General features: G+C 33.3%; 2 protein-coding genes across 2 annotated transcripts in view; both read left to right on the top strand.

Moving 5' to 3' along the window:
* The window catches only part of LOC143233736 (flap endonuclease GEN homolog 1-like), a 34,274-nt gene extending 17,342 nt beyond the window's left edge, over nucleotides 1-16,932 (top strand). The window contains exons 5-8 of the mRNA XM_076470316.1: nucleotides 7,615-7,799; nucleotides 12,844-12,938; nucleotides 13,563-13,750; nucleotides 16,807-16,932. Coding sequence (XP_076326431.1) covers nucleotides 7,615-7,799; nucleotides 12,844-12,938; nucleotides 13,563-13,750; nucleotides 16,807-16,932 — 594 coding nt within the window. The remainder of the gene's footprint in view (nucleotides 1-7,614; nucleotides 7,800-12,843; nucleotides 12,939-13,562; nucleotides 13,751-16,806) is intronic.
* Nucleotides 16,933-17,886: 954 nt separating this feature from the next.
* Nucleotides 17,887-26,639, top strand: LOC143233735 (uncharacterized). Its single transcript, XM_076470300.1, has 4 exons — nucleotides 17,887-18,023; nucleotides 18,784-18,845; nucleotides 22,538-22,654; nucleotides 26,380-26,639. The coding sequence occupies exons 3-4, from the start codon at nucleotides 22,600-22,602 to the stop codon at nucleotides 26,637-26,639; spliced, it is 315 nt and encodes a 104-aa protein (XP_076326415.1). The 5' UTR covers nucleotides 17,887-18,023; nucleotides 18,784-18,845; nucleotides 22,538-22,599.
* The last annotated feature ends 13 nt before the right edge of the window (nucleotides 26,640-26,652 follow it).

Below are 26,652 nucleotides of genomic sequence, written 5' to 3'. Positions count from 1 at the left end.
AGTTGGTATGGGTATTAACACTTTTATTGATGAGCAGAGAATAGCGTTTCAACCTTCCTAGGTCATCTTCAGGTTAACAAAGAGAGTTTGCAACTGACCTTTACCAGACACGTCTTAGGAACGAGGCTACAAATGGGTGCAGTGTCATAGGGAACATTGCAATTGGATGTTAGGTTATTAATTACTTTCCAAATACTAAGTAGGGAAACAAATGCAATATCAAAGAAGCCTTACTTATACATCAATTAAAACTAATATAAAGGAACACCTTTATACCCATACTAATTAATTACCTAACATCTAACAGCAATGCCCCTACAATTCCGTACTCATTTGCTGTTGTTCGTAAGATGTGTCCAGCAACAGTCAGTTGCAAACTCTGTTTCTTAACCTGAAGATGACCTAGGAAGGTTGAAACATTGTTCTCTCCTCATCAGTAAAAGTGTTAATACCCATAACAACTGTTCTGAGATACATTTTTATTTCGAGTGGGTTTCTTGTCACAAAGAATATTTAATATTGCCGTGCCATGATTGATAATTTTAACTCATTCAAGCTCTGATTGCTGTATACGTCCTTGACGACAAAATGTAAACGTGATCATTCTTTCATACATTAAAAAATAAGACTTTAGTGTTGAAACTTATTGAATAATAGTTTTATTTACTGAATTTTTTATCTAAAAACTGTTAAATCTGATTTCAGCATACTTCAAATGTAAGCATTATTGTTGGTGAATTTCCTGATTTTTTTGTTCTGAGTTTAATACTACACTTCTATACCCTGAGGAGGACAACTGAAAATGTTCTGAACAAGATATTTGTAATTTGAATTTGTAAATTTATGTGTAACTTTATCCAATCACTGTTTGTCAACTTTGATTGTTATGTTGTCTTGTAATTGCTTGTAACTCAACTTTAAGAAGTCATAGGCTGTTAATCTAAGCTTTTTACTTTTCTTTTTCCAGTTAAATAAGGAACATGGCATCCAATTCATTGAGTATTTATGTAGATGTTGGAACAAAGTGACAGAAGGTACGTTGATAACCTGTTATTCGACAATATTTACAACAATCCTCCTCAGTGTGAATTCCTTATGTGGTGAGGGGACCTCTCAGGGAAGGTTCAGTTTACCTCCTCTGTGGTCTAAACATCCATCCACGTGTTTGCTGTGCATGGCAACCCGTGAAGGGAAGGAGAGGATCTTGGTGGTTGAGGAGTCCAACTCTAACACATCACTTTTGCCTTGAATTCCTGTAGAAGGGCTGCCTAGAGGTGGCCCCCCTTGGGTCAATCAGCTGGTCCACTTAGGCTAGGGTCAACCAAGTACCAGTGTTGGACATTGTGTCTGATGCTGGTGTTTCGTGTTGTGCTCACGAAACCCTGGCATTGCTGCAGTGTCCTTACTTGACATTGTAGTACTTGACATTGTCCCCCCATAAGGCTCCATGGTGGTGAGGTCAGTGGGTTCTGAAATTTCCTTTTTTCCTATGGATCCCACAAAAAAAATTTAAATAAAATAGTGAAAAACAGTCAATAGGTAAATGACCACATCTTGAAGTTTCTGAGCAGCAATCTTCAACATCTGTACCACCTGTTGTACCTCATTTTCTTATCCTACATTTTCTTTCAGAGAAATCTAAAAGGCAAATGTCCCCTTTTTTTTTCAGAAGGGACTGGAGGGACTTGCTGGCTCTCCAAAGTCAGTAAAGAAGCTTCAATCTGGAGACATATTGGTGGAAACATCTACACCTCAACATAGTGAACTCCTCTTGCATTCAAAGGCAGTTGGGGATATACCTATTGAAGTTAAACCTCATGCTACTTTGAATTCATCATGAGGAGTTATTGTTGAGAGGGATTTGAAGAACATATCAGAGTTAGAGATTCTTGCTGGTTTCTCCACCCAAGGAGTTTCTGCAGTGAGGCGTATTTCCACTCTCAAAGATATCATTACGATGCCAACGAATGTCCTCATCTTGACAGTTACATCACCATGTCCACTTGCCACCATCAAGTTAGGTTATCGTAATTGCAGGGTGTGGCCATAAATTCTAAACCCTCTCAGATGTTTCCAGTATCAACGGTTCGGTCACTCAAAGACGTCATGTTGTGGTTCCTTGACATGTGCTTTTTGCAGTGGCAAGGACCACGAAGCCTATGAGTGTGAAACAGATCCTCATTGCATCAATTGCAATGGCTCTCACCCATCCTACTTTTGTTCTTGTCTAAATGGTTGGAATAAAAAGAGGTGCAACATTTGAAAACGATTCATGACATTACTTATCCTGAGGCTCGAAAGTTTCTGTCCCCACTTCATCTTGATCGTTTGCTGCTGCACTTTGTTCCACAACTACAGTGGATGTGCAGATGGATCTCTCTGTGCCTCCAAAAGAATTGTTCTCAAAATAAATGAAAAGTATTTTGAACTCCATGGTTAAAAAAGATGATGAATCAACTTCATCACCCATCTGTGTCCCTTCCATTCATTCCAACAAATACCAAAGATCCACATCCTTTGGTTCCAGGTACAGGCATTTCTTCAAATACATCTTCTTCTCCCATCCCAAGATGCAAAACAATCATTCCTTCTTATTCTCAGTCACTGAAATCCCTTCCAACAACAAAGACCTGCCAAGTTGTCCCAGTGCAGGATTCGAGGAGGTCTATCAACCTCCTTCGAATAAAGACAGTAAGGAAAAAGACGTCATAAACAGAAGGGTTCTTCAGCCAATTCGCCTACATGTTATTAAAAATAGCCACCTTGATACAATGGAACTGTTGAGGTTTATGTTCTAATCTGGATGACATCAAAATACCGATTCCTTCCTACCATCCTGTATGTCTTTCCTTATAGGAAACATTTCTGAAGTGTGCCAATATAGACCTTTCGGCAGTTTCAAAGGGGTGGCATTGTTGGTTGATCAGCATGTGCCCACTCTGTGTTTGTCACTCAACATACCCTTGGAGGAAAGAGCCATCCGTGTTTCCATGGGCCATACCATCACTGTTTGTTCTCTCTACCTGTCACCTGGAGAGATACATGATCAATCAGACCTTGATGCTCTCATTGAACAGTTGTTGTCTCCATATTTCATTCGGGGGGCTTTTATGGACATCATCTCCTCTGGGAAAGTGTTGATATTGATAGAAGGGTTGCTCTCTAGAGCATATGCTCTCTGATCACAACCTTTCTCTTTTCAATATCAGTTCTTATACTTATTTTCATGCACCTAGTCGGTCCTTTACTGCTATTGATCTATCAGTTTGCTCCCCTTTATTATTCTCCCATTTTTCATGGAGGGTTGACAATAATTCACGGGGCAGTGATCATTTTCCAATACTCTTCAGATAGACTGGCTGTGTTTTATGCCACCCAACCCACATGCCTCGGTGGAAGCTGGATCAGGTAGACTGGCCCACTTTCACTGCTTTTGCAGAACTTGATCCTGCCATCATCTGTCAGCCATCAATAGACAACTGTGTGGCAGCAGTAACTGACTGTATTATACAAACCGTTGCTCAATGTATTATTAAAACTTCGAGACATTTTCCACTATATCTTTGTCCGTGGTGGAATTCTTCCTGCCACATGGCATGGAAGGTTCAAAATGGGCCTGGGATGTTTTCCATAAATATCCCACTTTCAAACCACATCGCTTTCCAGCGGGCTCATGCACGTGCTCGGTGGGTGAGATATCAAAGCCAGAAGGAATCTTGGATTAAGTTCACAACTGGCATATCTTTTGCCACCAGTTCCAAAATCATATGGGACAAGAATCAAAAGGTCTGTGGGCAATACAATACTGTGCCTCTCTCGATCTTACTCTCTGATTGCCAGAAAGTAGCTGATATCCGGAGCACTGCCAATACTCTAGGTGAAAGCTTTTGCCAGGTATCTAGCACTTCTGCTTCTTCCTCCACCTTCTCAGCCATCAAGACTCAGGCAGAGAAATCACCTCTTTTCTTTCAAGCTGATTGTCTCTATGACTATAATCATTCCTTTACACTGGAGGAACTGAAACTGGCCCTTCATTGGTCTGACAGTACATCGGTTGGACCAGGTAATGTACACTATGATATGCTGTGCAATTTATCTCCTGCTTCTCTTGATGTTCTTTCAATTGTTTTTAACTGGATCTGGCAGGAGAACGTTTTTCCTGATGCCTCGCGCTAGACTATTGTTCTACTTTTCTCTGAGCCTGGGAAGGACCCAAGATTCCTTCAAACTACTGTCCAATTGCTTTGACAAGCTGTCTCTGTAAGACCTTAGAGAAGATGGTTAATGCTTGTTTTGTTTGTTTCCTCAAATCAAACAACCTTCTCTTGCCCACCAGTGTGAGTTCCGACAACAGCGCTCCACCATGGACCACCTGATTCAACTTGAAATGTCAGTCAGAGAAGTCTTTCTGAAATGACAACATCTTGTATCAATATTCTTTGACATTGAGAAGGCTTATGACACGACATGGAGGTTTGGCATTTTGCGAGACCTCCATATATATGGGTTACGTGGCCATTTTTCCATTTTTATTAAACATTTTTTAATGGACAGGAGATTCCAAGTTCATGTGGGTTTGACACTTTCCCGTTCTTTTCTACAGGAACGTGGAGTCCCTCAGGGCTGTATTTTGAGTGTCACACTTTCAGTATAAAGATTAATGTCATCACTGAACAACTCCCTCTCACTTTTGCATCTATGTCAATGACTTTCACATCTCATGTCAGTCATCAAGCATGAGATAGATATATTGAGTGGCAGCTACAAACTGCCGTCAATTGTTTACTGAAGTGGACCACGTCAAACGGCTTTAATTTCTCTCTCTCTAAAACTGTTTGCATGAACTTTTGCTGCCAACGAGGTATTCACCCTGATCCTGCCTGTGGTACCTGACAAAGTTCTTGGGGCTTATCTTTGACCATAAGCTGACCTTTATACCACACATTAAGCAGCTACGAGTCAAATGTACAAGAGCACTGAACATCCTCCGTGTCCTCTCTACCACCACTTGGAGAGCAGATCGATGTTCTGTGCTAAAGATATATTGTGCTCTTATTCAATCGAAACTCGATTATGGATCACTGGTCTATGACTCTACCAGACCCTCGGCCTTAAAGATACTGGACCCCGTTCACCATCCAGGATTTCGGCTCTACACTGGGGCTTTCCACACCTCCCCAGTTCAGAGCTTATATATAGAGTCTCATGAACCTTCTTTGCATCTCTGCCATTTGTAACTGTCTTTATTATATGCTTTGAAACTTTGTTCCTTATCAAAGCATTCCACCTGGGGTTGTGTTTTCCTTCCTCGGTGGGCCATACTTTTTAGAACAGACTTTTGGCCTTCGTATCCAGGCACATTTGGATGAATTGGGTCTGTCCTTGGATAACATTGTATTATCCACTGGTCAGCCCATTCCACTATGGTTTATTACAGTCTCCAAATGTGACCTTTCTTTAAGTCATCTGAGAAAAGCAGATACTCCCGATTGGAAGTACCGACTTTATTTACTGAACACTTTCGAACAATATTTCTATTCATATTTATACAGATGGTTCAAAATCAGGAGACTCTGTCGGCTCTGCCATTGTTTGTTGAAGTTCGGTGGTTGCGCACAGAATCCCCTCTCCAGCTTCTGTGTTCACTGCTGCTCTGTACACCATTTCTCTTTCCTGGGATCACATAGAAGCTAGGCAGTACTCCAACTGCACTATTTATACTGACTCGCTTAGTTTGCTACTGGCCCTGGAATCGCTTCACGTTGGTTTACACCCTGTTCTTGCCAATATTTAAAACCGACTGGCCCATTTCTCTTTAACATCTACTTCTATCTGGTTTTTTTGGATACCAGGCCATGTTGGTATTCGCGGGTACGAGCTCGCAGACACAGCAGCTAAATCTGTCTGCTCTGGCACTATCACCACTGTGCCTATTCCATACATTTACTATGGACCTGTATTCAAGGCTTGGCTCCGTGCCAGCTGGCAGTTGACTTGAAGTGAGCAACACGAAAACAATCTTTTCCAAATAAAACCTCATATTGGACTTTGGCCGTCTTGCTTCCATAAAGATCGGAAGGAGGAAGTTGTTGTAACTAGACTACACATTGGTCACAGTTTCTTTACTCATCATTTTCTTTTCTCTGGAACTGATGTACCAGTGTGTAGTCTGTGTAACTTTTAGATCACAATAAGCCACATTTTACTTTCTTGCCATTGACCATTTTAAACATGTTCTGTCCCAAGGTTTGTCCATAACGTTAGACAGTATTATTGGAGATGGTGACACTGTCCACCTTGTTAAAGTTTTTTAGTTTTTTAAAGGCCATTAATCTCTCTTAATGTCATTTAAGTTTTTTAATTTATACATTAAACATTTTTTAATGTGGTTCACTTTTTAAGAATCACTGTCTCTCTAGTTTGATTTGAAATTAGAAAATGGCTGTAACATAAAATAACTCAAAACCACAACTGGAAAGGCCAACTTCAGGTGACTAACGCTGCTGTTTGAACTATCTGTTAGTCATTCTGGCGAGTTCTTATTAAAATTTTGCTACACGTTTTTAAAAGTTTTATTACTTTACTTTTTGAAAATGGCCATAATGACACATATCTCAGAACCAGGACTAGAAAGGCCAACTTCAGGTGACTGACGGTGGTGTTAGTCTTCATGGCGGGTTATGATAATTACCTTTATGCTACAGAAAGTCCTTTACGACTTCACTTACTGTAGCTTCTCTTAATGTTGTAGAATCGGTGGCAACATTGGTTTTATGGTATTTATGTTTTAAACTCTGTTTTGTTTTACCTTCATTTCCTTTTATGAATTTTACTTAAGTTTGATTTAACTTCTTTTAAATCATGATGCTCTATTATAATAGGAAAATAAATGTTTTTATTGACCTATGTAACTACTTGTGGACAAAACAAATATAAGTAAATATGTAGATAAAATTAATTGAAACTTATTCAATGAAATAATTTGATTGCCAATTTACAATCAATGTCTGCTTGCTTATAATTTTAATGTGGTGAATTTTCATTTTATGTTAGTGATCAGAAACCCTGTAAAAGTGTGAGAAATGTTTTCTGAACTCAGACTAAACTTGTAGTTTTATAAAATACAAACTTTATACAAAATGTTTAAGAAAAATATCAGAATAAAAAACTCTAAGGCTAATGTTAACTACAGCAAAGGTATGAATTTTTTAAAACATTACAACAAACCAGTATATCTGTAGAAATGTTACATATGAAGATATATAATATAACTCCAAGCTTCATAATCTCTTTTAAATTCTTTAAGTCTATTTTGTCCAGTAGTTTTACTTAACGTAATAAACTAAACCGCACAACTTGTGTGCCACACCAACAGACTTGTTCAGTTCTCACACAGGAAGCAAAAGAAGTTTGATGAATGTTGTATTTAAACTCTATGATAAACCAGTATCAGACGTCACTATGGAAGTGAAAGATGATATCAAGTTTAACTTATTCTATAGATAAGATTGGATGGATCAAATTGTGGACATTTTTTTATTTTTTAATCATATTTGTTTTAAGTTGAAAATTATTTATTATGATTACAAACAATATATTTACTGTTATTTTTAGCTTTCAAAGGTACATATGTATTGCATGACAAATATAGAGACTCGATTGAAGCTAGACAGAAAAAAGTTGATAGGATTAGCTGTTTTGTTGGGGTGTGATTACCTCCCTAAAGGTGTGCCAGGCGTGGGAAAAGAGACTGCTGTTAAACTGATGCAGAAATTTGAAGATGTTGATGTAATTCAAAGGTTGAAAGTCTTTTTTTACCATTGAAAGTAAACTTAGATCACAGTCTAATATTAACATTTCCTTAATGTGAATGTAGAGTTGAATGGAATATCGATTTTCTGAATTTATTAATAGATTTTATTCAAGAAAGTGCAGTTTTAAAAGTATGATATACCTTTTGAATGAACATAACAATCACAAAATCTCTAATGAATATAAAATATTTATTTTAAAAGGGTAATTATAAACATACTTTTATAATACTGACTTATTTGGCCAGGTCTCAAGATAATACATTTTGGTGGATCAGCTTGTATAGGCCAGATATCTCAGGGTCATATAATTGTGTGTTAAATTAACACACACTTTGCTGGAATATGATCTTATCTAGCTCTCTGGCAATGGGATAGGTGCATTCTAACTTTACTCTAAATTTTTATAATGTATGCATATCTTTAAAATATTTAAAGATTATTCTTAAACATCACAAGGCTATAGTATAGAAAACATCAAATACTATCAATAAATTTTTAATATATTTTAATTAAAGATTTCTTTGTATATTTTTCTCTTTAGCTTTTAACTGACAAATATGCAAACAACATTTCATTAAAACTACTTGTGTATGAGAAAATTCTAAAATTTCACTTGTCTAATTTTATAACCTCCAAGTAATTATGTCTCTAGAGGTATGTAAAACTACTTGACCTCATTACCACCACAACAAACTAATGGCGATACAATTAATATTAATAAACATGTTACAAGGTGGTAGCTGTAGAATTAATACTAAACAGGTTACAATGTGGTATGTATAGAACTAATATTAATCAACATGTTACAATATGGTAGTAATAGAACTAATATTGATCAACAGATTAGGTGGTAGCTATATAACCCACATGTTAGAAGATGGTAGCTACAAACCTTATATTAATCAACATGTTACAAGGTGGCAGAAATACAAATAATATTAATCAACATGTTGCAAGATGGTACCTATAGAACTAATATTAATCAACATGTTGCAATGTGGTACCCATAGAACTAATATTAATCAACATGTTGCAATGTGGTACCTATAGAACTAATATTAATCAACATGTTGCATTGTGGTACCTATAGAACTAATATTAATCAACATGTTGCAATGTAGTACCTATAGAACTAATATTAATCAACATGTTGCAATGTAGTACCTATAGAACTAATATTAATCAACATGTTGCAAGATGGTACCTATAGAACTAATATTAATCAACATGTTGCAAGATGGTACTCATAGAACTAATATTAATCAACATGTTGCAATGTGGTACCTATAGAACTAATATTAATCAACATGTTGCAATGTAGTACCTATAGAACTAATATTAATCAACATGTTACAAAGTGGTAGAAATAGAAATAATAGTAATCAACATATTACAAGATGGTAGAAATAGAACTAATATTAATAACATGTTACCAGATGGAAGCTGTACAACTGACATTAATCAACATTTTACAAGATGGTAGAAATAGAACTAATATTAATAACATGTTACCAGATGGAAGTTCTACAACTGACATTAATCAACATGATACAAGATTATAGCAATAGAACAAATATTAATCAACATGTTACAAGGTGGTACCTATAGAACTAACACTGATGAACATGTTACAAGATGGCAGCAATAGAACTGATATTACTCAACATGTGAGATGGTGGTAGCTATAGAATTAATATTAATCGGTATATTACATAATGGTAGTTATAGCATTACTATTAATAAACATGTTACAAGGTTGTAGCTATAGAACTAATATTAATCAGTATATTACAAAATGGTAGTTATAGCATTACTATTAATAAACATGTTACAAGGTTGTAGCTATAGAACTAATATTAATCAGTATATTACAAAATGGTAGTTACATCATTACTATTAATAAACATGTTACAAGGTTGTAGCTATAGAACTAATATTAATCAACATGTTACAAGATTGTAGCTATGGAACTAATATCAATCATCATGTTACAAGATAGTAGCAATAGAACTAATATTAATCAACATGTTACAAGGTGGTAAGTATAGAATTAATATCAATTAACATGTTACAAGGTGCTACCTATAGATCTAATTCTGATGACCATGTTATAAGATGGGAGCTATAGAACTTATGTTAATGAATATGTTTGAATATTTAAAACGAATATTAATGAACACTTTGGAAGGTGGTAGCTCTAGAACTAATATTCATAAACATGTTTGAAGATGGTAGCTTCAGAATTAATACTGATCAATATGTTACAAGGTGGTAGGTAGAGAACTATTAATCAACATGTTACAAGTTGGTAGCTTCAGAATTAATACTGATCAATATGTTACAAGGTGGTAGGTAGAGAACTATTACTCAACATGTTACAAGATGGTAGCTTCAGAATTAATACTGATTAATATGTTTCAAGGTGGTAGGTAGAGAACTATTAATCAACATGTTACAAGATGGTAGCTTCAGAATTAATACTGATTAATATGTTACAAGGTGGTAGGTAGAGAACTATTAATCAACATGTTACAAGATGGTAGCTTCAGAATTAATACTGATTAATATGTTACAAGGTGGTAGGTAGAGAACTATTAATCAACATGTTACAAGATGGTAGCTTCAGAATTAATACTGATTAATATGTTACAAGGTGGTAGGTAGAGAACTATTAATCAACATGTTACAAGATGGTATTTATAGAACTTATATTAATCAGAATGTTCCAAGATGGTATTTATAATGTTATTATTAATAAACATGTCACAAGGTTGTAGCTATAGAACTAATATTAATAACATGTTACAAGATGGCAGCAATAGAACGTATATCCATCAACATGTTGGAAAATCATAGCTGTGGAACTAATATTTGTCAAAATTTTACAAGATGGTAGCTATCCAACTAATATTAATCAGCATGTGACAAGGTGGTAGCTGTAGAACTAACATTAATCAACATGTGACAAGGTGGTAGCTGTAGAACTAATGTTATTCAACATATTACAATATTGTTGCTATGGAACTAATATTAATCAACATGTGACAAGGTGGTAGCTGTAGAACTAATGTTAATCAACATGTTACAAGGTGGTAGATAGAGAACTATTAATCAACATGTTACAAGATGGTAGCCATGAAACTAATATTAATCAATATGTGACAAGGTGGTAGCTGTAGAACTAATATTAATCAGTATATTGCAAGATGGTAGTTACATCATTACTATTAATACATGTTACAAGGTTGTAGCTATAGAACTAATATTAATCAACATGTTAGAAGATGGTCAGTATAGAACTAATACTGATGAACATGTTACAAGATGGTAGCTATAGAACTAATACTGATGAACATGTTACAAGATGGTAGCTATAGAACTAATATTAATCCACATTTTACAATATTGTAGCTATAGAACTAATACTGATGAACATGTTACAAGATGGTAGCTATAGAACTAATATTAATCAACATATTACAATATTGTAGCGATAGAACTAATATTAATCAACATATTACAATATTGTAGCTATAGAACTAATATTAATCAACATAATACAAGATTGTAGCTATAGAACTAATATTAATCAACATATTACAATATTGTAACTATAGAACTAATATTAATCAACATAATACAAGATTGTAGCTATAGAACTAATATTAATCAACATATTACAATATTGTAGCGATAGAACTAATATTAATCAACATATTACAATATTGTAGCTATAGAACTAATATTAATCAACATAATACAAGATTGTAGCTATAGAACTAATATTAATCCACATTTTACAATGTTGTAGCTATAGAACTAATATTAATCAACATATTACAATATTGTAGCGATAGAACTAATATTAATCAACATATTACAATATTGTAGCTATAGAACTAATATTAATCAACATGTTACAAGGTTGTAGCTGTAGAACTAATATTAATCAGTATATTGCAGGATGGTAGTTGCAACATTACTATTAATAGATGTTACAAGATGGTAGCTATAGAAGTAATGTTAATCAACATGTTACAATGTGGTAGCAATAGAACTAATATTAATAAACATGTTAGAATGTGGTAGTTATAAAACTAATACTGATGAACATGTTACAAGATGGTGCTATTTAACTTATACTGATGAATATATTATGAGATGGTAGCTATTAAATTAATATTAATCAACATGTTAGAAGCTGGTAGTTGTGGAACTAATATTATTCAACACTTTACAAGATGGAAGCTATAGAACTCATATTGATCAACATGGCATAAGATGTTAGCTAAACAACTAATACTTATGAACATGTTACAATGTGGTAGCTATATAACTAATACTGATGAACATGTTACAGTGTGGTAGCTATAGAAGTAATACTGATGAACGAGGTGGTAGATATGTAACTAATATGTATCAACATGTTAGAAGATGGTAGCTATGAAACTAATGTTAATCAATGTGTTACAAGGTAGCAGCTATAGAAGTAATGTTTATCAACATGCTACAAGATGAAAGCTATACAACTATTATGATTCTTCTTTTTTCATGTTTTTTATGTACCTCTCAAGACCACAGTTCTCCTCTTTATATAACACTTGAAATCAACTATTCATTTTTCTCTGATTTTCATTAAATTCCTTATTTATGGAGTCTAGTTTGAAAATAGTTCAAGTGAAGATTTGTTGTGTTTAATTAATTAAACTTTGTCTGGTTATTAGCATTATTTGCTTCTCAGATCTGTTTATTGTGTTAGAAATGCTAGTAACATGTCTGAAGCTGATATGGAAATAATTAACAGTTTTGTAGTTGGTACTTTTAATTTATGTATGAAAACATGTTTTACCTGTTATTGTGAAAGTTCCAAATGACAAGTTTAGCACTCTTTACTTGACTTATTATAATTTTTAGTAAGGATGTATATGTAAGTTTCACATTAGACTGTAGACTGATTCCACTGTAAACCTATAATACCTGTTCTTATGTCTATAAACATACTTTAAGTGAAATCATTCTCTTTATCTAGATTTCATGAATGGAGAAATGATAATAAATTCAAAAAACTTAAACTACCCCAAACTGCAAAGAAACTTACACACTGTGAACTATGTAACCATCCAGGCAAGTTTTTCCTTTTTACAGTTCACTCTGTCTGTTAGTCACCCAGGTAAGAACTTTCTTTGTAGAGTTTCTATTATCAGTCAGTCATCCAAGTAAGAACCTTCTGTGTGCAGTTTCTTTCATTAGTCAGTCACTCAGATAAAACCCTTCTTTTCAAAGATTACTTTTTTCAGACAGTTTTAACAGTTGCTTATTCTGTTGCTAGTTTGTAAACTGAACATTTCTCAAGTTAACGTCACTCTTCACGTCAGGCTTACAAAATGTGGTTATTTACTATAAAGTAATAGATGTTTAGATGCAGGGTGAGTAAATTCAAAACAGCAACTAATGTGTATAGTGATTCCACCATGTTAACATCTGTCATATTTGTACAACACTATCAACACATCATTATGGTGTTTACCTTTTCTGTATTACATAACATTCCTCTGACTCTAATTGAATAATGTAAAACATTCAGTTGAAGTGAGTTTTTTTAATTTTATGTTTAAATGTTTTAGGTTTTATTGTTAGCAGTTGTGATGTCTGGTGCATGCCAGTGGCTTTTCTGGTTGTAATTGTGAAGCTGATATTGTGTAACTGCAGTGATACCTTATATACACAACAACATTTCATTCCACTAAGGTACAGAGAAGCAGCACGTGGCTAAAGGCTGTATTTTCTGTGGCTCGGAGCTATCTTGCCACCAGGGTACAGATGATCAAGAGTGTCCGTGTGACTGGCATGGTGCCTTGAAGCTAAGGAGTGACCAAGGTTTGGAACTATCTGTGAGAGAAAAAGCTTTACGTGTTCCAGAATTCCCGTTTCCTCAGGTTAGTGGTTTACCATTATTTTAGTGTATAATGGAAATACATAAAAGCATTTAACAAAGTTTTGTATTGTTCTTTGAAACATTGTTTCTTGAGATAAATTTTCAACAATATATTAAAATATTTTAATAATTATTAATACTATACAACAAACTAAATGTTCTGATGCATGTAAATAAAAGTCCAGTTGGATTAGACACTCAACAAACTTATTATACTGGTATATAAATAAAAGTCCAGTTGTAACAGGCACTCAACAAACTGAATTTATTGATGTGTAAATAAAATTCCAGTTGCAACAGGCACTCAACAAACTAAATGTACTTATGTGTAAATAAAAGTCCAGTTGCAACAGGCACTCAACAAACTAAATTTACTTATGTGTAAATAAAAGTCTAGTTGCATCAGACACTCAACAAACTAAATTTATTAATGTATAAATAAAAGTCCAGTTGCATCAGACACTCAACAAACTAAATGTTCTGATGCATGTAAATAAAAGTCCAGTTGGATTAGACACTCAATAAACTTATTCTACTGGTATATAAATAAAAGTCCAGTTGCATCAGACACTCAACAAACTAAATTTATTAATGTGTAAATAAAATTCCAGTTGCAACAGGCACTCAATAAACTAAATGTACTGATGTATAAATAAAAGTCCAGTTGTAACAGGCACTCAACAAACTAAATGTACTAATGTATAAATAAAAGTCCAGTTGCATCAGACACTCAACAAACTAAATGTACTAATGTATAAATAAAAGTCCAGTTGTGTGAGACACTTAACAAACTAAATGTATTGATATTTAAGTAAAAATATAGTTGGATCAGACACTCAACAAATTAAATGTATTGATATTTAAGTAAAAATAAAGTTGGATCAGACACTCAACAAACAAAATGTTCTGATGCATGTAAATAAAAGTCCAGTTGGATTAGACACTCAACAAACTTATTCTACTGGTATATAAATAAAAGTCCAGTTGTAACAGGCACTCAACAAACTGAATTTATTAATGTGTTAATAAAATTCCAGTTAGAACAGGCACTCAACAAACTAAATGTACTTATGTGCAAATAAAAGTCCAGTTGCATCAGACACTCAACAAACTAAATTTATTAATGTGTAAATAAAATTCCGGTTGCAACAGGCACTCAACAAACTAAATGTACTTATGTATAAATAAAAGTCCAGTTGCATCAGACACTTAACAAACTATATGTATTGATATTTAGGTAAAAATATAGTTGGATCAGACACTCAACAAACTAAATGTATTGATATTTAAGTAAAAATATAGTTGGATCAGACACTCAACAAACTAAATGTTCTGATTCATGTAAATAAAAGTCCAGTTGGATTAGACACTCAACAAACTTATTTTACTGGTATATAAATAAAAGTCCAGTTGTAACAGGCACTCAACAACCTGAATTTATTAATGTGTAAATAAAATTCCAGTTGCAACAGGCACTCAACAAACTAAATGTACTTATGTGTAAATAAAAGTCCAGTTGCATCAGACACTCAACAAACTAAATTTATTAATGTGTAAATAAAATTCCGGTTGCAACAGGCACTCACAAACTAAATGTTCTGATTCATGTAAATAAAAGTCCAGTTGGATTAGACACAACAAACTTATTCTACTCGTATATAAATAAAAGTCCAGTTGTAACAGGCACTCAACAAACTGAATTTATTAATGTGTAAATAAAATTCCAGTTGCAACAGGCACTCAACAAACTACATTTACTTATGTGTAAATAAAAGTCTAGTTGCATCAGACACTCAACAAACTAAATTTATTAATGTGTAAATAAAATTCCGGTTGCAACAGGCACTCACAAACTAAATGTTCTGATTCATGTAAATAAAAGTCCAGTTGGATTAGACACAACAAACTTATTCTACTCGTATATAAATAAAAGTCCAGTTGTAACAGGCACTCAACAAACTGAATTTATTAATGTGTAAATAAAATTCCAGTTGCAACAGGCACTCAACAAACTAAATTTATTAATGTGTAAATGAAATTCTGGTTGCAACAGGCACTCAAGAAACTAAATGTACTAATGTATAAATAAAAGTCCAGTTGCATCAGACACTTAACAAACTAAATGTATTGATATTTAAGTAAAAATATAGTTGGATCAGACACTCAACAAACTAAATGTTCTGATGCATGTAAATAAAAGTCCAGTTGGATTAGACACTCAAGAAACTTATTCTACTGGTATATAAATAAAAGTCCAGTTGTAACAGGCACTCAACAAACTGAATTTATTAATGTGTAAATAAAATTCCAGTTGCAACAGGCACTCAACAAACTAAATTTACTTATGTGTAAATAAAAGTCTAGTTGCATCAGACGCCCAACAAACTAAATTTATTAATGTGTAAATAAAATTCCAGTTGCAACAGGCTCTCAACAAACTAAATTTACTTGTGTAAATAAAAGTCCAGTTGCATGAGACACTCAACAAACGAAATTTACTTAAATGTTAATAAAATTGTGGTTGGAACAGGCACTCAACATATTAAATGTACTAATGTAGAAATAAAAGTCCAGTTGCATCAGACACTTAACAAACTAAATGTATTGATATATAAGTAAAAGTATAGTTGGATCAAACACTCAACAAACTAAATGTTCTGATGTGTGTAAATGAAAGTTCAGTTGGATTAGGCACTGAACAATCTAATTCTAGTGATATATAAATAAAAGTCCAGTTGGATCAGGCACTCAAACTGAAATGTACTGATATATAAATAAAAGTCTAGTTGTATCGGACACTCAAGAAACTAAATGTACTGATATATAAATGAAAGTCTAGTTGTGTCAGACACTCAAGAAACCTATTGTACTGATATATAAATAAATGTCCAATTGGAGTAGGCACTCAACAAACTAAATTTAGTCATGTGTAAATGAAAGTCCAATTGGATCTGACACTTGAGAAACTAAGTGTTCTGAGGTGTAAATAAAAGTCCAGTTGGATTAAACACTTAACAAATTAAATATACTTGTATATGTACATATATTTGTTTTTAGGTTATTGAAGAATATTTAAATTACCAAGATCACCTACCAAAAGAAACAGTAAAATGGAAATCCCCAAAGTGGACATTGTTTCAGGTATTGTTTAGAGAGATTTTTTATAAGAAGACCAAGCTGTAATTACTGTATGTTCTTTGTGTTTTCTCTCTACTTGTAGCTCCTTTTGTAACTTGTGTATTTATGTTTTACGTATGGCTTATAATACCAATAACTTTGAAAAGAGAAAAGATTGACTTGAGTGTTTTCAGTATTTAAGAAATCTACAAGATCACAAAATCCATTTTTACACAAAAGTTCTGTTTTCACAGGGGAAAAGTAATTGTTGTGTTATTTTGTTAACATTCACTGAGGCAGAGATAGTCTGTTGTGATATTATTTTGTTAACATTCACTGAGGCAGAGATTGTCTGTTGTGATATTATTTTGTTAACATTCACTGAGGCAGAGATAGTCTGTTGTGATATTATTTTGTTAACGTTCATTGAGGCAGAGATAGTCTGTTGTGATATTATTTTGTTAACATTCACTGAGGCAGAGATAGTCTGTTGTGATATTATTTTGTTGACATTCACTAAGGCAGAGTTAGTCTGTTGTGATATTATTTTGTTAACATTCATTGAGGCAGAGATAGTCTGTTGTGATATTATTTTGTTAACATTCACTAAGGCAGAGTTAGTCTGTTGTGATATTATTTTGTTAACATTTATTGGAAGACAACTAGTCCTGATAAGGTTCTTACCTCTGTATACAAACATTGTTTGTATAGTGGATAATATAAACATGACAGCAGTGTGTTAACCTTTCAGACTGTACCTCGTTATGTTGTTTCTTATCTTAAAAACATTCCCAGAAAGTTTGTTTAAAGTGTATTTTCATGTTCTGCATTATGAAGTTTTGTGTACATATAAAAACCAGCTAAAATGTTATTTTTTAGACTTTATCAAAAGTATCAGTTACAGTGTTATATGTTTCCTGAGAAACATTGGTTCAAATTATTATGTTTCTTGACATTCTGAAAAGATCATTTGAAATGTGTTGTTATATTTTTATGGTAAAATTGTATTGTTACTTTTTTCTAGCCTTTACTGAAGCAAAGTTAAAATGGCCAGTCAAGTACTGTTGGGAGAAATATTTACCATTGCTGACTCTGTGGCAGTTGAAAACAGTTCTTAAGAGTTCAGAGTGCACCACTTTCAAATTGAACCCAATCAGGTCAGTAACAGTTCCAGCTGGACATTAAAAAAGTGAACAACTGGGACATCTTGAAATGGTGTTCAGCAGTAACTTTAGAGTACACTCCATTTCCTTTATATGTATGTTGGGTCAGTGCAGGGATCTATGTTTCAAATTGTATCCATGTTGTATTCAACATCTTATGAGGTGTCCATGTCAAAAGCCCACAGCTCATGGTGTGTACATATTGAAATTGTTATCTGACAAAGTATTTGATTTGTTTCAAGTACACTTCCCGACAAAGTAGTAGTTTTCAGTCCTTTTCTTATAGTATAATATAGTTCACTGTTTTATTACAAAATTGCTTTAGAAAATTGCTGCATGTTTACATCTGACTTCCCTCTCTTACTCCAAAAAATTTCTGAATCCATTTTCATAACTACAATTGTTAATAATATTTTCTATAAAAATTAGCATACTCATAGAAATATGTCTTTTTCCTAATGTGAGTGAAAGTTTCCTCACATGAGATATTAAAGTTTTTTTATGATAGAATTCTGAAATTATTAGATACTTAGTTTCAGTAAGAAGATAGAAACTTATTGTACATGTGTTTACTGCCGTTCACAGCATACATGTAAGTGTGTGTGTTTACTAAATAGATAAAGGTAGCAAACTAATAACTATTGACATATAACCTACTATGTGCTATATCAAATATAATCTTCACATTTACTTTAATAATCTTGAAACAGAACAAATTACCAACTAATTTTCACACCTGTCCCTTAACTATTAGAATACAGAAAAGAAAAACTGTGAAAGGAGTTCCATGCTTTCAAGTTGAGTGGTGTAAAACAGGTATGTGGAAATGTAGGAAACAAATAACAGAACTTTAATTTAAATGTTGTGGCACGTATATATATATATATATATAGAGAGAGATTTGTCATGTTTTTACTCAATGTAACACAGGAGATGTCCGTGGGAGATGTTAACAACGCTAATGTTTGAACACAAATGACTAAATTTCATTACGTCTTTACTGATTAATGCTTCATTTCAGTATGGTATTAAACTTTTGACCAGCTAGTATTTAGGCTAATTTCATAGTATTTACATTTTCCCTATTAAATGCTATAAAATGTTTTTTTTAAACCTTTTTTTATTTGGAAGCTCTACTCAAATAAGTGGTTGAGTCTAACAACGCAAAATGCATATTTTTTGTTTATGTTCATTGGCCTTAAGATTTTGGTCTGCAGTGTATATATATATAGTTTATATAGGAAAGATGTATTAGAAGATAAATTTAAAATTTGTGTCAGGTGTATATAGATTTTATATAGGAAACAAGTAACAGAAGTTGAAGTTAAAACTCTGTCACGTATATATATAAATATTATATTGGGAACAAGTACTACAGCTTTAATTTAAAATTTGTGTCAGGTATATATAGAGATTACATAGGAGACAAGTTCTAGAACTTTAGTTGAAAACTTGTAGCACTTACATATGGAGAGAGTATTGGAAACAAGTGTTAAAACTTGTTTAAAATTTGTATCAGGTATATATAGAGATTATATAGGAGACAAGTTCTAGAACTTTAGTTGAAAACTTGTAGCACTTACATATGGAGAGAGTATTGGAAACAAGTGTTAAAACTTGTTTAAAATTTGTATCAGGTATATATAGAGATTGTATAGGAGACAAGTTCTAGAACTTCAGTTGAAAACTTGTAGCACTTACATATGGAGAGAGTATTGGAAACAAGTGTTAACACTTGTTAAAATTTGTTTCAGGTATATATAGAGATTATATAGGAGACAAGTTCTAGAACTTCAGTTGAAAACTTGTAGCACTTACATATGGAGAGAGTATTGGAAACAAGTGTTAAAGCTTGTTTAAAATTTGTGTCAGGTATATATAGAGGTTATATAGGAGACAAGTTCTAGAACTTCAGTTGAAAACTTGTAGCACTTACATATGGAGAGAGTATTGGAAACAAGTGTTAAAACTTGTTTAAAATTTGTTTCAGGTATATATAGAGATTATATAGGAGACAAGTTCTAGAACTTCAGTTGAAAACTTGTAGCACTTACATATGGAGAGAGTATTGGAAACAAGTGTTAAAACTTGTTTAAAATTTGTTTCAGGTATATATAGAGATTATATAGGAGACAAGTTCTAGAACTTCAGTTGAAAACTTGTAGCACTTACATATGGAGAGAGTATTGGAAACAAGTGTTAAAACTTGTTTAAAATTTTGTCAGGTATATATATATAGAGGTTATATAGGAAACAAGTATTAGATTTGTTTTTTTTTGTTTTTTTTAATTTCGCACAAAGCTACTTAAGGGCTATCTGTGCTAACTGTCCCTAATTTTGCAGTGTAAGACTAGAGGGAAGGCAGCTAGTCATCACCACCCACCGCCAAGTCTTGGGCTACTCTTTTACCAACGAATAGTGGGATTGACCGTCACATTATAACGCCCCCACGGCTGAAAGGGCGAGCATATTTGGCGCGACGGGATGCTAACCGCGACCCTCGATTAGAGTCGCGACGCTTTAACGTGCTTGGCCATGCCGGCCTTACAAGTATTAGAAGTTTAATTTACAACTTGTGGCAAGTATAGTTACGACAGAAAGTGTTTGTAGTTTTTTTCCTCATAACGTAAAAATTATCAGGATTAAGATAATGAAAGTATAGTATATTATACATATCATACTAACACACATTTACATAAATTTTTATGTAAATTGAAAGACAAATAAACTGTTTATAAACAAATAACCAAATATAGGAGGGGCAGAAAGTGTTTGTGCATCTACTTTAGTGGTCAGTTGTGTAGCCTTTCAGGTGAATTACTTGCAGCAATCTCTCCTCTCATACTCAACTGGTATTTTCTTTCATTCTTCTTCACAAAAGGCCTCCAACTCTTGCAAGTTTTTTGATGATGCTAATGAACTCTGGTCTTCAACTCATGCCAAACGTTTTCAATTGGGTTGAGATTGGGTGACTGCAATGACTACTCTAGAATGCTTATATGGTTCCTCTGCAACAAGGATTGCACATATTTCGATGTGTGCTTAAGGTCGTTGTGCTGGAAGATCCAACGATGCCAAAGCCGCAAGTTCCGAGCATCATTCTTTGATATAAGTGCTTAATATATCAACGCATTCTCTTTTTTTCATGATTTCATTGACACGGTGAAGACTGCCTACACTAGACGAGCTGAAGGAACCCCATAGCATGATCGAGCCACCTTCATGTTTAACTGTAGGGACTGTGTTCTTTGGAAGATTTTGTTCCCCCTTCTTATGGAAAATATTGCAAACACAGTTGTGGATGAAAAGCTCGATTTTAGTCTCGTCTAACCAAAGAATACTCTTCCAATAGGTAAAGGGTTTACCTACATGCTTTCTTTCATACCTCAATCATTATTCTAAATGAACAGGCTTTAAATATGGAGTTCTACGAGGACGGCATGCTTTGAACCCAGAAGAGCGTAACATGTTCGAAACTGTAGAGGTGCTTACTTCAACCCCAGTTTGCCTTACTAGTTTCTGTATGTCATTACGTGTTAAACGAGGGTTCCTACTAACTTCTCTGAGAACCTTCCTCTTGGTTTTCTCTGGAATTTTGGTGGGGCATCCAGAACGAGGGAGTTTAGCAGTTGATCCTGTGAGCTTAAACTTGGCAATTGTGTTTTGTACAGTAGATTTCAGCACATTAAGTTGTGTAGCAATACCGGAGACACACCAGACTTGTATTTTACAATAATTCGGTTTTTAAATCACTGGACTGTTGTTTCCTGTTCACCATGATGACCAAGCAGATAATGATGGAGAGACGGCACTAAATTGCCTGAAGTAAATGTTTTGCTGGCTAAATTCCAATAATTATGAACCCAGTGTCTAGTTCTGGAATGGTGTAATGTAGTTTTTTTCGCCAAATTAAACAAAATTTTTATGGGAATATCAGGTTTTTCACACGTTCTGAACTGTACAAACACTTTCTGCTATTTTTAGTTATTTGTTTATAAAAAGTTTATTTGTCGTTTAATTTACATAAAAATTTACGTAGATATGTGTTAGTATAATATTTATAATATATTATGCGTCTATTATCCGAATCGTGATACTTTTTAAATTATGAGCAAAAAACTACTCATAATCCAGGGGTACAAACACTTTCTCTCGTAACTGTATGTATAGAGGTTATATAGGAAACAAGTTTTAGAATTTTAGTTTAAAATTTATAGCAAGCATATTTTGAGATTATGTAAGAAACAAGTTTTAGAAGCTTTCTTTAAAACTTGTGGCAGGTATAAATGGAGATTGTATTGGAAACAAGTATTAGAAATTTAGTTTGAAGTTTATGGCAGGTATATATAGAAATTATAGGGGAAACAAATGAGAGAAGTTTGGTTTAAAACTTGTGGAAGTTATATAGAGAGATTATATAGGAAAGAAATAGCAGAAATTTAGTTTGAAAATTTGGTGGGTATATAACTAGATTACCACTAGTAATACTTCATTGAAATGTTTGATAGCTAATGAAGATCTTCCTGATGGTTTCCTCTATGTTACTGTGGAATCTGAAATTCTATTCTCCATGGCATATTCAAGTGTTACAGAGAAGTTTGTTACAGAAGAAAAGAGAAAAAAATGTAAGAACTTGACTTGTATAACATAGACATATTGTAAAGTTATATAATACTGTTGTAGATGAACTACAGTTGTATAATACTGTTGTAGATGAACTACAGTTGTATAATACTGTTGTAGATGAACTACAGTTGTATAATACTGTTGTAGATGAACTACAGTTATATAATACTGTTGTAGATGAACTACAGTTGTATAATACTGTTGTAGATGAACTACAGTTATATAATACTGTTGTAGATGAACTACAGTTGTATAATACTGTTGTAGATGAACTACAGTTGTATAATACTGTTGTAGATGAACTACAGTTGTATAATACTGTTGTAGATGAACTTGTACAGCTGTGTAATAGTGTTGTAGATGAACTTGTACAGCTGTGTAATAGTGTTGTAGATGAACTTGTACAGCTGTGTAATAGTGTTGTAGATGAACTTGTACAGCTGTGTAATAGTGTTGTAGATGAATGTGTACAGCTATGTAATAGTGTTGTACATGAATGTGTACAGCTGTGTAATAGTGTTGTAGATGAACTTGTACAGCTGTGTAATAGTGTTGTAGATGAACTTGTACAGCTGTGTAATAGTGTTGTAGATGAATGTGTACAGCTGTGTAATAGTGTTGTAGATGAATGTGTACAGCTGTGTAATAGTGTTGTAGATGAATGTGTACAGCTGTGTAATAGTGTTGTAGATGAACTTGTACAGCTGTGTAATAGTGTTGTAGATGAATGTGTACAGCTGTGTAATAGTGTTGTACATGAATGTGTACAGCTGTGTAATAGTGTTGTACATGAATGTGTACAGCTGTGTGATTGTGAAACTGAAAGTATTAGTCTTACATAACACTATAAGAAGCATAGCAAATTGGCCCAGAAATATCACAGATTAATTGATAGTGAGAAATTAAGTTCTGAGAACTAGCACTGTATGAAGACTAAAAACCTGAAGTTACCCCTTGTGATCCAGACAGATGTGAATTAAAAATTATCTGTTGATTAGATTATCCAGGCAGGTGATGTGTAAGTGTCACTTTTACTACAGCTATTGTCTAACTTTTCTTGACATTAAATCAAGAGTTTAGAATACCGTTTGAAGAACAACACAATTGTTTTTACCTCTTGGATAAGACTCACTTGAGGTTTATTTTTATTTCTTTGTTAATGTATGGTTTACCGGATAACACTCACATCAATTAATATGTACAGAGGAAACCTTTGTGTTTGTTTGTGTTATTGAGATCTAGGTGGTAAAACACTTGTGAGGTCACCAGAAGATTTCTTATACCTTTCCACAGAAACTAAATTACATAAGAATTTTTAATAATTTAATAGAATTTCAACTTCTTTAAGGTTGTAAGTACAACCATATAGCATGGTTTAAATATTATATCAAATAGTGATACATATCAGCCAAATCATATAGCATGGTTTAAATATTATATCAAATAGTGATACATATCAGCCAAATCATACAGCATGGTTTAAATATTATATCAAATAGTGATACATATCAGCCAAATCATACAGCATGGTTTAAATATTATATCAAATAGTGATATTAAATATTATATCAAATAGTGATACATATCAGCCAAACTTAGAAAATATAAATGAACAAATAATTCCATATAATTATTTTTCAGGCTGTGGATGGATCTTTACCAAAATTGGTATGGAGGTTCATATAGGGGTACATACAAATTTTCAGTTTTGTATTTTGTAGTTTTTATCACTACTTCACCTGCTATACATGGATGTTCACAAAATAAGCATTATTATTACCACTGTACATGGATGTTCACAAAATGAACATTATTATTACCACTGTACATGGATGTTCACAAAATGAGCATTATTATTAGCACTGTACATGGATGTTCACAAAATGAGCATTATTATTACCACTGTACATGGATGTTCACAAAATGAGCATTATTATTACCACTATTCATGAATGTTCACAAAATGAGCATTATTATTACCACTGTACATGGATGTTCACAAAATAAGCATTATTATTAGCACTGTACATGGATGTTCACAAAATGAGCATTATTAATACCACTCTACATGGATGTTTACAAAATGAGCATTGTTATTACCACTCTACATGGATGTTCACAAAATGAACATTGTTATTACCACTGTACATGGATGTTCACAAAATGAGCATTATTATTACCACTGTACATGGATGTTCACAAAATGAACATTATTATTACCACTGTACATGGATGTTCACAAAATGAGCATTATTATTAGCACTGTACATGGATGTTCACAAAATGAGCATTATTATTACCACTGTACATGGATGTTCACAAAATGAGCATTATTATTACCACTATTCATGAATGTTCACAAAATGAGCATTATTATTACCACTGTACATGGATGTTCACAAAATAAGCATTATTATTAGCACTGTACATGGATGTTCACAAAATGAGCATTATTAATACCACTCTACATGGATGTTTACAAAATGAGCATTGTTATTACCACTCTACATGGATGTTCACAAAATGAACATTGTTATTACCACTGTACATGGATGTTTACAAAATGAGCATTGTTATTACCACTGTACATGGATGTTCACAAAATGAGCATTATTATTACCACTATTCATGAATGTTCACAAAATGAGCATTATTATTACCACTGTACATGGATGTTCACAAAATGAGCATTATTATTACCACTATTCATGAATGTTCACAAAATGAGCGTTATTATTACCACTGTACATGGATGTTCACAAAATGAGCATTATTATTACCACTGTACATGGATGTTCACAAAATGAGCATTATTATTACCACTGTACATGGATGTTCACAAAATGAGCATTATTATTACCACTGTACATGGATGTTCACAAAATGAGCATTGTTATTACCACTCTACATGGATGTTTACAAAATGAGCATTGGTATTACCACTCTACATGGATGTTCACAAAATGAACATTGTTATTACCACTGTACATGGATGTTCACAAAATGAGCATTGTTATTACCACTGCATTATTGTTTCACATTTGATGTTTGTAATGTTATGGGCACTTTTAAAATTATATATATAAGGGAAGCAACTTTTCACATCCTAAGATAACTTTTCATTAATTATGAATTTACGCAACCTCTGTCAAGGGACTGGTACTCCAGCTAGTAAAATATGTGTAGGTATAGGCTAAAAGATATAATGACTTTCCATAGAATGTGATTACACAATATACCACGTGCCATTGCACTCACGAATGCTACTTACAGTTATCTGACATCTTAGTATAGAAATATTTTTGTAGCTTTATAAAGGAAATATTATAACAGACATTTACTATTGGCCAAAAATTAAATATAATGAGAAACAACAGCAGAGTTTCTAATTACTATACACTCTCTTGGAGTTTTCCAACTTTAGTTTTGATTCATTAGGAAATGATAGGCATTACTTTGAAAGTTAGCTTCTCCTTTTTACAATCTCTTTTAGAAATCAGTTGTCATCATGTGTTAAAATCTCTTCATCCCTGGTCAGGTGGCCAGATGATATTTCACTCTCTAGTATAATAAATAACTATTTTAATACTTTGAAAGTAGCTCGAATAAATTATCAATGAATAATAAAACTTACAGCCAAGGTTGAGTTCACAGTATATGTTGTTTTGATGGAATTGTTCCTTCATGATCAGTAACAGAGACTTATAATAATTAATTTTTGTAGGTAAAACTATGAATAAACCCTCACCAGAAGACAAGGAAAAGAATGTAGTCCCAGTTGTCTGTAAGGGAGAAGAACCCAGGATGCAAAGAAGAACCCAGGATGCAAAGAAGAACCCAGGGTGCAAAGAAGAACCCAGGATGCAAAGGCATCTAAAAAGTAGTTCTAAAGAGAAAGAATCCTTGGACACCCACCCAAAGCACCAGGTGGGTGTAAACATAAACGGCTGTGATAGTCATGTAGGTTTTGAAAGCCTTAAATAATGATTTGCATTGC

This window comes from Tachypleus tridentatus, chromosome 1 (assembly GCF_004210375.1).
Source record: "Tachypleus tridentatus isolate NWPU-2018 chromosome 1, ASM421037v1, whole genome shotgun sequence".
NCBI classification, from domain to species: Eukaryota; Metazoa; Arthropoda; class Merostomata; order Xiphosura; family Limulidae; genus Tachypleus; species Tachypleus tridentatus.
Note: the sequence above shows the minus strand (reverse complement) of the source record. Positions and strands in the feature narration are given on the sequence as shown.